We start from the raw sequence: 12,120 nt of genomic DNA on the forward strand, positions 1-12,120 counted from the left end.
AAGATGGAAACTTGCTATAAAGAACGCATGGTCTGGGAGAGCAAAAGAATGGCTCTGTTCCAAGTTTGAATGACTGCAAATTATATAGAACACAATATGGAACACAGGTTGTCTTTTTAATAAAGAAATTAAGATGGAAACCTGCAGTAATAACATGTACTTGTCCAAGCCATGAAGAAGGACTATGAGCAAATGACACAGCAGAGGTAATCAATAACTTGTTATTGGAGGAGCCTGATTTAGACCCAACTTTTCCTACATTCTGAAAGGTTACAGAATCATTCAGTCATGCCATATTCAGACTTGGTAGGAGTGTTTTACTGACAAGAAAAATGTATAATTGCACTAACAACTTTGTTCTGTGAGTGGAGCCCAAGCACTGAGCAACGTTTGTGCTCTTTGTAGATCTCGCCACTTCCGCCTGATGATATCGATTAAAGATTGGCTTTGTTTACCTTCAACCAGTTTGTTGTTGTCTGCTTTAAGAAGCGAACTTTAACAAGCGCACCAAGAAGCAGTGAGTGCACCAACTGCCCACTGGATTGGCAAAACCAACTTGACAGCTAGTGTGGCTCTGTCAAACCGTATATGTCATTTACATACATTCAATAATATTTTAAAAAGTACTTTAAAAGGTTAAACCAGATTTATTTGGTCACAAGAAATCGACTGAAAATATTGCGTAAGAAATGGAAGCAGGAGTTGCCACTGGGCTCCATCTGCTCAATTGTTCAATAAGATCATTGCTGAACTTTGAAACTAATTTAAATTTAGCAAAACCTGTCCCTTTCTCCAATCACTTGGATTGGGACTGATGTACTGCTATCAGGGTTAACGGTACAGACTCGGCACAGGAAGCTGTGGTGGTTTGAACTAGCAGCTCGGGCCAATGCCAGCTGTGGACAGTGTATCAGGTATCCTCAAGTAAATTCATGTGCAAACACTAGTGCTGGTCAGATATGTTTTCTTTATTTATTATGCATCCCTTGTCAAGTGATTCAGCCTGCACCTTGCACTACAAGATGGGAAGTGACAACTACCTGCTGGTTATTGTGATGTCTATTTGTGGAAGTGATCACTGCATCAGCCGCCATTATTCATGTTTTCTGGATAATGTTTTCTCTACCGTATTTTTTCTGGCAGCTGTTCAATTCTGATGGGTTAGTTTGGATTATTAAAAGAAGGTTAAAAGACTCTTTGTATTCTTTTGTTTTAAACAAGAAGTGTGATTTGTAACAGTGCATAATAATGCAGATTAAATTGTTGCATTGCAGTCCTATTCCTCCAATCTTACCACCACTACCACCCAAGAAAAGACAGTCTGCACCCTCCCCAACCAGAGTGGCTGTGGTACCTCCCATGAGCCGAGCTGCCAGTGGTTCTAGTATACCCAATGCCAAGCAGGTATGGGAAGTCTTTGCTTTTTGGTTGTTATTAGACCAGATGGAATAATTTGCATAGTTACTGAACAGTATTGTATAATCAGTTGGTGGAAATTTCAAGCTGTGACAAATGCATGTATGATATGAACATTTTATCTGATTCTACTGTTGAGTTAATATAACATTTGATGCTTTCCAATCTCCACTGTTTAAACTATGGGTAGCAACACAACTAGAATTTTTTTTTCCTGCACTTTGTCATTTAACAAACTGCAGCTGAATTTTCTTTTAATGGTGTGCATGGTAGTAGATCACTTCTAAAATACCATGGCCAAGACCGTGAATAATGTTTCACATATTTAAACCACTTATCTCAAGTGCTCATATTGCTTGCTTCTCAGAACAATAATATATAAAATAACTGTTTTTATCATATTTGATCAGGTCACAGTTCGAGCATTGAAAATTTTCATCTTCATTTAGGAATTCATAGCATAGATTTGTCAGAATAATGACAGAAATGTGTATTTGTATCTCTAAGGATCTAAAATGTTCTGCTGAGACAAAGCAAAGAAGATGCGACTTGAGATGAACAAAATTGATAAACAGGTTTAATTTTATTTGCTTAGAGTTGGCAATAAAGTGCCGTTGAATCAAAATTGCATGTACGACACAGGATTGGTGTTAAAGAAATCTCTTCACATTAAGAGTCATTACATTTTGGTTTGCATTGCCCAAAGTGATTAAATCACAGGAACGTTGGTGGTTTTGAGTGTGCCATTTGAAATGAATGGAATGCCATTGTGCCTTCTGTGGCTCCTTCTGATTTAAAGATACATTTTCTTGTTGAGAGTCCAGATGACTCACTGTTGCGATCACTGGACAAAGAGTGTAACTTTACTAACTTTTCATTTGAATCATTTGAAAGAGTCTGTGCCCTCAGTTCCAGGCTGGAAGTGATATCTTTTTAATGCAAAATAAAAATGGATTATTCATGTATAAGTTTTTCATTTACAAGTTTAAAACAAAACTGCAATTAGATAAAGGAAAACAATACTGACTTGAATATAAAATTGTTCTGGTATTGAAAGGATTAAAATAATGGAAAAATAATGACTGTCTTGTATATTTAGGATTTTGATGGCTTGGATTGTTATTTGCAAAGGCGGCTGTCTGGTGGCAGCCACTCCTATAGTGGTGAATCACCAAGGGTATCTCCCTGTAACAGCATAGGAAAGCTGAGCAAATCGGATGAACAGCTGTCATCACTGGACAATGATAGTGGACAGTGTTCACAGAACACAAGCTGTGAAACACTTGGTAAGCCAGCACATGTTTTTCTAAGATGATTGTACTATATTGATGTGTTGTTCATTTTCTTATCCCATTCTATAAAAATATATATTTTCTTTCATTTAAAAGACATGATTCCTTGTCTAGGTCAGGATGATTTGCTTCATATTAAAGTGTATGCCCTTTGTTCTACTGCAGAGGAGATTTGCTATTGATCCAAGTATTTTTACCATTGTTCTCCAAATTCCTTTGGAGTCTATTGGCCATGGGGAGGAAAACAATATAAGTACTTCAGGTTTGGAATAGCTCAGTTTAAGCTGCTGCTTTAAAGTTTTATATCCAGTCAGATCTCGAGGGAGAGCAATGAGTGGAGTGAACAGCAAGCTACCTGCAAAGTATAAAATACAAAGAAAGGCATAAAACTAATTGTTCAGTTAGGGTTGGAACAACTTTGGCAGATTGGAAGTAGTGTTCTATAGAAGGGATGAAAGTTCTTAATTCAAAGTTTATATGAAATTGGACAAGAATTGGAAGTGCAATTTCTGAATTTGCTCCTGACACCAAATTAAGATATATAATCGATGGGGAAAAAGACAGGAACAAAATACAAGATATAACGGGGAGTGGGGGGGAATGGTGTCCATTATTGCTGATTGTCCACTGTAACGGAGTAATGGATTGACGGGTAATAGAGTATCATTGCAGAAGTAGAAACAAAGAACTACAGATACTGATTAAACTGGAAGGTACGGCGTCTCTGGAGAACATGCAAAGGTAATGTTTTGGGTCGAGATCTTTCTTCAGACTCTGAGTCTGGAAATTGGGCCTGGAATCTAGGTAGGTTGATGGCCGCGGCCGGAGGAGAGGCGAGGATTGGCAAAGTCATTGGTCGCGTCCTGCGGGAGGCTGGAGCACAGGTAGGGGTCGGCGGTGGCAGTGGCTTAGCAAGTGTGGCCTAGAACCGGCAAAGGTGGCCTGGCAGTGTCGGCAATAGGTCTGGCATGGAAGCAGCCGGGGAGGTGGTGTGGGCCAGCATTGGCAGCCCTGCCTGGCGGTGCAGATTGGTAGGAATGGTCTGGAAGCAGCTGAGGTGGTTGTGCGGGTCTACACAGCATCGGCAGTCTGAGAGATTGGGGAGGTGGTGAACAGTCTTGTGGCAGTCGGGTGCACAATGAGATCCAGCGGTAGATCTCGACCAAAACGTCACCTATCTATGTTTTCCGTAGATGTTGCTTGGCCTGCTGAGTTACTCCAGTACTTTGTGTCCTTCATTACTGCACAAGTGTTGTTCGAAGCAATTGCTTGTTATTTCATAGGCTTCTAAATTTCAATGGCCTCCTGCAGTGTAACCAGCAGCCTGTGTTCTTAAAGAGACAGTGGTGTCTGATTACTATGGAGACGCTCCATCCAGTATAACCAAAATCCGGTATAAATGTCATAATATCAAGGGTTTACTGTTCGTCCATAGTAATGTGAAACCTAGATCTAACTCTGTTAGACCACACTAGGAATGCATTGCCATGCACAAGTCAGGTTTGGAAACACTAATGAACATCCAAAAATTAGTTCCCAAGAATGGCAATCCTAATCCTAATCTAATAGCTACGAGGAAAGATGAGGCAAAGTGACCTGAAGAATGACCTGATGAAGATCTTCACAATTGTACCATCAGAGATCTTTGAACGTATGCAGCAATGTCCCACTAATCTCAGTATTCCCTCAGACACAAGCATTTGTGTACATGTCCTATTTTTGATATTCTTGACCTCGTGGAGATAGGGGTTAATTTTCATCTGCCTTTGCTCGGACTGTTTTACCAACTCATCAATATTGTCCTGCAACCCAAGAACCCTCAGTACTATTAATAACGCTGCCAGTTATCTTGTCATCTCTGAACTTAATTATTGCCTCTGACATTCACATTCAAATCGTTAATGTTTATTAGAGGAAACGTCCAGTATTGATCAGTGTGGTACACCATTGGTCGTCGGCTTCCATCACCCTCTATACTAACAAGTCATTTTTGGATCCAATTTGCCAACTTGCCTTGGATCCTAAATATCTCCATACCTACCCAAGCCACATAAGTTTAAATAAAGGGGACTTTGGTATTTGAGAGGGTAATGTTTACTGAAATTTGGAGTTTTACTGCAGGCTCTACTGAAAGCCTGCCTGCTATCAAGTAACTTTGCTGCTGAATCAATTATTTATGTGCAAGGGTATCTGCTGCAGAGTTGAAAAGTTTTGGTCTGGCTGGTGCACTTCACTCCTGATTGCTTTTTAATTTTTCTGTGTAGATAATCCGGAAAACTATGATCCTGATTATGACTTCCTGCATCAGGATCTATCTAACTCTGATCAGAATCCGCAGCACATTTCGGGCATGCTAAGCCCTTTACCAGAGTCGGCAGTGGAGTCCAGTTCACCTCTTCCTGGGCAGACATTTACTGGACAATTTTGTGCATCACAAGCAGCGCCTGACTGGCAGCCAGGGTCACAGGCTGGAGTTTCACCTCTGCAAATACCGCCAGCATTACCAGAGAAGAAACGTAGGAGTGGTGTTTCATCAGACAATTCAGGATCTAGAGTCTCGTACGAGAGGTTTCCTTCACAGTATGACAATATTTCTGAAGAGGACATGCAGAATTCTGCCGTACCTTCTGTTCCATACACTCCATTTGCTGTAGTTTCACCAAGGCAGCAAGGAATTCCATCAATGTCAGTTGGATTCCAGGATATTGATATCTCAGAAATGGCAGGAGTTCCTGAGAAGCCACCTCCACTCCCAGAAAAAAAGGCCAGGCACAGTGAGTATTTACCTCTGCATTATGTAAATGTTAAGTTTTGAGTTTAAGTTTTTAAGATAGTCAAACTTGTGAATCATATCTAGCATACGATGGTTATGGATTATTTTCTACTGATGACACATTCTAATTTGTGACGTGTGTCAAGTGGTCACTTTTACTGCAGCCACCTTCATTCAAGGTGTACCAGAGTTTATTTAAACTTAAAATATTAATTCCAAACATGAACCATTTTTGGACGAATGAATTCTGTAAATTCTGAATGCAGTTGAGTTTTCTCCTCTCAATTTATATGCGCGATGAACGAGAAGTTCAGTCCACTATTATTCTTTACTGATATCTGGTTACAATATAGAAGGTAAATATTTCATCTTTAAATAGAAGAACTGTCAGGTTAAGTATACGTCGTACTACAGTAGCACACAAGCATTATATTTGAATGATCCTGTCATGTGACCAAAGTTCCACAGGTAAATGACCACAACAGTAACCATTAACTACAGCAATAATAACATTGATGTAAATAAGGATGACATTCTTTTAACTGGAAAACTCCCTTAGATTTAAAACACAACAGGTTGTTGTCTTGAACGTATTCATAAATCCAGCCCAATTCATTTTGTAATGAAATTGTACTGTTGCAACACATTTGATATCTGAATCTTTCAAATATCAAAGTACATCATTACTAAGTTGCAACGTTTCTCCTTTTCTATACTTTTTAGTTGCTGTCAAGCCTTTTAAAAGGAATCCCAAATGTCATTTTTCTACCTCTAAGAAAAAGGAAGTTTGTGATTCTTGAAAAAATCGATAAATCAAATGAAAACTCTATTTCCCAAAGAAAAACCCTTTGTAACACCAGTTAAGAAAATAATCTGAGCGCAGAGACTTGTTGTTGCTTTACTTTTTTATTTCAATTTGGTGAAGTGGGTCTGTTGCACAAATGCTGTAGTTGGTTGACAAGAAGAGATAGGGCTAGATCAAAGTATAAGGTACATAATGTGCATGCTCTCAGTGTTCACTTCTAGTAAAATGTAGGTTTTGACATTTAATACTGATTTTATGTTTAAATTGCACAATGTTACACAACAGGTCAATTTACAAACCACTACAAAATCTGTCAAAAGTAGTGAAGCTGCTTGCTTTTATCATTCCCTCTAAAGCTCGAGTACCTGATGCGGGCTAGCATTTTGGGAGGAAGTGACAAATTACTTGGAGCTCCATTTTCTCTTCGGTAAAATGTTACATTGCAGCCATATTCTCTAGTTGTTTCCATAACCCTTAGAGGGAAAGGAAGGGTGGTGGAGAAGGGAGTTACTCTCTTTATCTGGCCCTAGGCAGCAAGAAGTTTAGAAGATGAGAGGTGAAACCTACTGGATAATGAAAGGCCTAGATGGAGTGGATGTCAAAGGATTTGTCCAGTAATGGGAGGGTCTAGAACCTGAGGGCATAGCCTGAGAATAAAATGTTGTACCTTAAAGATGAGGAGGAATTTCTTTAGAAAGAGGGTGATGAATCTGTGGAATTCATTGGCACTGACAGCTGTGGAGGCCAAAACACTGGGTAATTTTAAGGCAAAGATTGATAGTTTCTCGATTGGGAAGGGTGTCAAAGGTTACGGGGAGAAAGCAGGAGAATGGGGTTAAGGGGAAAATGGATCAGCCAAGATTGAATGGCAGAATTGAGTCGATGGACTGAATGGCCTAATTCTGCTCCTATGTCTTATGGTCTTAACATCATCAAATGTGCCCATTCATATTATTTAACATTTGAAGAATTTGTTATATAAAATATGGCTTTTTTTTTACAGCTGCCTAACAGGACCTAATTATTTATCATTTGTTGTGTAACATTTAAGATAGCCCAAGGATGTGATTAGTTGCTCTGTAAATATTTTTCCTATCAAGTTTTAACTTCCTGTGCGAAATGATAGAAACTGCCACCAGACTTTAGTTTACTTAATTCTTCGGAGGTTATGTTTTATTTTATGGTGTGGGCCAGCCCTTGTCAGCTCACACCAAAAGGGCTGGTTGAAGGAGATTATTTTTTTTTTGCCAGGTAAAAGATTTTCCAGTTTTGCATGACTTATTTCATAAAAGGTCACTGATATATGTCCATGTCCAATTGAATTGCCAAGTATGTTGGAGCTCCAAAAATGTGGCACTATCCTGCTGCCTTTGCAGCATCATAAGTTCTGTAGATCGCTCTAACGCAAGGTCTGACAGTAATGAGCTTCAAAAGAGTTCTGTGCTGTAAATTTTTTTTTAACTCTTGTTACTTTTTCATGGAAAGCCTTTTAAGTGTTCCCAGTAGTATTCCTGTCCCCATGTACTTCATTTTATTATGTACTGTGCAAAATGTCAGATACCATTTGCACTTGTATGTTTTGTGCAGCTGGTGCCTTGTGAAATCTGACTGGGTTTGTTCTGTTAGTAGAGGTTGGAGAAAAATATCTTGGAATAAAGTGAGCTTTCTTTGTACAGGGTCTGTGAAAGATCTTTGCAATATTCCTATCTCCTATCATTGAAATGTTGTCTGTTAGAGTTCCTAAATGCTGCAGTATTGTGATTCCTGGCAAGCTTACTATTGAGTTAAATAAATAACTTTAGAACCATTTGTCACTGACATGGGGCTTATTGCATTGTAAACCAACTCATGAACTGAAAATTGAGTCGAAATTCTCATGCTCTAATGATTTTGTTTAAAAAAAGTTTGAAATAATTGGTTTATTTTAATCGTGTAATAGCTAGGGAGTTCACATCCTTACAGTGCAGCAGTGAGAATATAAACTGTTGTTTTTGGTTCAAAGAACAAACTGTTTATGGTGCTGATTTAATCTCAAGTTGGCTTGCTCCATGTGCAAAACCAGAACCATATATTGAAGCAACACAATTCTCCTTTCACTGTTTCATAACTTGCACACAATAGACATATTGTAACTTGGCAGTGTTCTTCCTTTGAATTTAAATCTCATTGGACAAGGAACTCTGCATCCAGTTTTATCCGTTTCCTTGCAGAAAGTGATATCAATTTTACCCAGTCTAAAATAAATAATAACGGCTAATATATAAATTATTTTCCTTCATTCATGTTAATTTGTGGAAAAAAAGATTAAATCAATTTGGCTTTAACTTTTACAGATATAAAATTTTAACTTGTCAGTGTTATCCTTTCAGGAAACTTCCTTTATTTTATTTGATACATCACAGGTAGGCTATATAGAAACATGCTATGATGAAGCTGTGAATATGGCACTGTTCATTTAATGACAACAGGAATTTGCACTTGTGCCAAATGAAAAATGGCATTAGTTGTATAAACATGAAAAATGAGGTAGCTAATGTTGCTTGAACTATTGCCCAGGAGGCCCCTTATTCTCCTCTTTTCCACGGATGTGTTGATATTTGCAATTTGCTGCTGTGACCATTGGCCGAGGAGAGAAAATGTCGCCAATGGTTCTCATTCGCAATTGCTTTCTCCTGCAGAGATACCTGGGAACATACATGCAGATGGTGGATGCAGGGGTAATTAATTTAGTCTTGGAAAATATTTTTTAAAGCATCCCAAGTGTATTATGATTATGGAGCCATTAGAAACTGAAACTTGATGGGAAAATGGGGAAAGGATAAATTGGATCAATAACAGTCACTTGAAGTTTGCTTATTTTACTGAAATGAGGCACAGAGAGAAGATGAAAGTAGGAGCGTGTCTTGCAGCCCCAGCAAACGGCAATTAAGTTATATTGTTCAATGATGTGGAGAATTTACAGGTCCAGTTTTCCAAAACTTCATCTTGGCAAAAGGCAATGTGATGTGACTCCCGACCAACCCAAAGGTACATGAATTTAGTAAAAAAGACTATTATGTTTTCTAGAATGGATGATGAGGCAGAGGGATGAATTTCCCTTCTGTGTTCCAGGCACAACTCTGCAGACCAATTAAAGGTGGATTTACACATTTTCACCAAATGCCAAAGACAAGTCAAATTAAGATGCATCTTTAGCTATACCTTGTCATAGAACCGGACTTAGGCGAGGTTATTTCATCATTCAATCATGGTTGATCTATCTTTCCCTCTCAATCCTATTCTCCTGCCTTCCTGTAACCTTTAACACCCTTGCTAATTAAGAATCTATCTATCTCCTTCTGAAAAATACCCAAAGGCTTTGCCTCCACAGCCACCTGTGGCAATGAATTCCACAGCCCTCTGGCCAAGGACATACCTCCTCGGCTCCTTTCGAAAGGTACTTTTATTTGAGGTTGTGCTCTCTGGTCCTAGACTCTACTGTGAGTATGAGAATTTTAAAAACGTGCATGGTTTTTAGGGTCACTAATGAAATTCCAAGAAAATCTGCATTTTAGTGAGGAAGGATGATGCTATTTAATATGATTTGACTGAGGATCAGATTCTTTGGGCAGAGAAATAAGAGAAATTAACTGCTTTTGTACAAAATATTATGTTTTAATCTTTAATCTTGCAATATATTAAATTTTGTAGACTATTTCTTAAATCTAGTTTTGCAATGAGTAGCAGTGTATTTATTTTTTTTATTTTGGTATGAAATACCGTTGTTCAAAATGTACAAAGTACTGAATTAAGAATTGCTTTGCATCTTTGACACAGTTCTCTGGAGGATAATTGAGAAAATTATTGAAAGAAATATGCAAGTTAATAAAAGCTTGGGCCAAATGTTAAAGGGATCAAGTGATAAGAGTGCAAAATAGATCGAGATAACTAGCATTTCAATCTTTTTAAAGTGTCGATTACAGGGCCATACCAGTGAATTAACTGGCACCACTGATCTCAGGCTAATTGCATAATATACAAGCAGGTGCCTAAAAATCCATCTTGACCGCACGGTGGATGTAAAATCTGTGTCTCAGGCTAATGTTGAATGGTTGCTTTGTAGTTCAAAAAGATTTTACTGTAAATCCTACAAACAAAATGGGTGTCTTATCATTTTAACTGGGGAAGAATATGATTTTTAAAATGTATTTCTAGGCATAGGACATTTATTATCACTTTATACGTAGGAATAAAAATCCAAAATGCTTCCTAAATACATTTAGATGGATGTGCATTGTGAAAGCTTGACAAAGGATGCTTTTGAGGGAATGCTTGGTGAGCAAAACCTCTGTTTGCTATCTCCTGACATGCTCCCATAACTTTGTTTTACTGTCTGTGTAAGATGCACTGTAACTTCTTGCCAAAGATACGGTAGCATTTCCTAAATCCCCAACCTCCACTACCATCATGAATGCTGGGCATCTGACAACAGCATTATCTTAAAATTCAACACCATTCCAACTTGGACATCAGTATTGACGGCAGTAGTTCAAAAAGTTGGCTCACAACTTTGAATGGCATCTAGCTTGAGGATTCATTGTAAAGCTTTACAGTCTGAGTTTCAATGTCTAGATGAAGAAATTTGTGTGCATCAAAAGTTGTGTGTAATTCTCTGCATTTTAGTTGTATTGGATATTTAATGGGGCCACTTTTAAACAGTTAAAACATGTGCATTGACAGAATAATTCAGTCTATTCCTACGCATTATTTCTTTTGTTTTCCTATATTGCAAAACACTGGATTTGTGTGTAAAAATTCTGTTGGTGCAGCAGTAAATACATTGGAGTTGTGGAAGGAGGGGGAAAGGTTCTGAATCCATCTCTAGGGTATGTTAATTGTACTGCATGGCAGGGAAATTGAAGTTTTTTTAAATTTGTGTTTTTAAGAAAAAAAATCCAAAGCAAGTCATTCCTTGTTTTTAATCTGCTGCTGATCACACTTGAACACTCGTTCTTTGATTCCAAAGTGACATTAGTTGACAAATGCAAAATAAGTTGCAATAAATGTCGAGTGTGTTCACTGGTTACCCTCCAGGCAATTAATATATCATTCAGTTAAAGATTTATGTAGAGTTAAATTATGTGCCTATTACCAGCCTGCTATTATGACTCAGAAAAGCATTTCTCCTCTGAGTTTAATTACAAAATCCATTAAACAGATGCAGCAGCTACACGTGTAGATATGTGGCTTAATTAAAGGATGTAGTGGTCCTGCGGGAAATCAGGCGAGTTACAGATTCACTATGATCTGGTTGAATGGTGTTACAGACTTGAGACTAAAGCTCTAGTTGTGGGTAATGTTGATAATTGTGAGGGTTTTTATCTGTAGAGTCCCCATGTCTCTATCTGTAACATGATAAACAGCAGTTTTGCAGATGGAATGTTGATCTGAGTTTGGAATTTGGGAACAGCTGCTCTCATTTTTACAGTCACTGCCGATCGTCACTTTGTCAGTGAACATCTGTTCTAAATAAGATTAAATGGAGAATTTGATTTTCTTCACTTAATGGAATATCCAACAATGAAACATTGCAGCTAGTTTACACAGGAACTATATATGGATGTGATGTAAACACCATCTGTACAGAGGACTGTGATAGAAATGTAGTTGATTACATTCCCATTGAATAAATTCTTGTCCCGGAACACCAGCTCTTCCTGAATAGTAGCTGAAGAGGAATGAGGAATTTATTGATGTTGCTCAACCATATCAACTTTAAAATTATTTAGTGCAAGCACAGCTCATGCTAAAATGGTATTTAATCTTTTTAAAGAATGTGGCAACTTTTAAGAGCA

General features: G+C 38.0%; 1 protein-coding gene across 12 annotated transcripts in view; it reads left to right on the forward strand.

Moving 5' to 3' along the window:
- The window catches only part of LOC129711967 (rap guanine nucleotide exchange factor 1-like), a 122,176-nt gene that overhangs the window by 51,669 nt on the left and 58,387 nt on the right, over positions 1 to 12,120 (forward strand). For all 12 annotated transcript variants that reach the window (XM_055660036.1, XM_055660035.1, XM_055660037.1 and 9 more), the window contains 3 exons: positions 1,275 to 1,404; positions 2,516 to 2,702; positions 4,973 to 5,482. In XM_055660036.1, coding sequence (XP_055516011.1) covers positions 1,275 to 1,404; positions 2,516 to 2,702; positions 4,973 to 5,482 — 827 coding nt within the window. The remainder of the gene's footprint in view (positions 1 to 1,274; positions 1,405 to 2,515; positions 2,703 to 4,972; positions 5,483 to 12,120) is intronic.

This window comes from Leucoraja erinacea, chromosome 31 (genome assembly GCF_028641065.1).
Source record: "Leucoraja erinacea ecotype New England chromosome 31, Leri_hhj_1, whole genome shotgun sequence".
NCBI classification, from domain to species: domain Eukaryota; kingdom Metazoa; phylum Chordata; class Chondrichthyes; order Rajiformes; family Rajidae; genus Leucoraja; species Leucoraja erinaceus.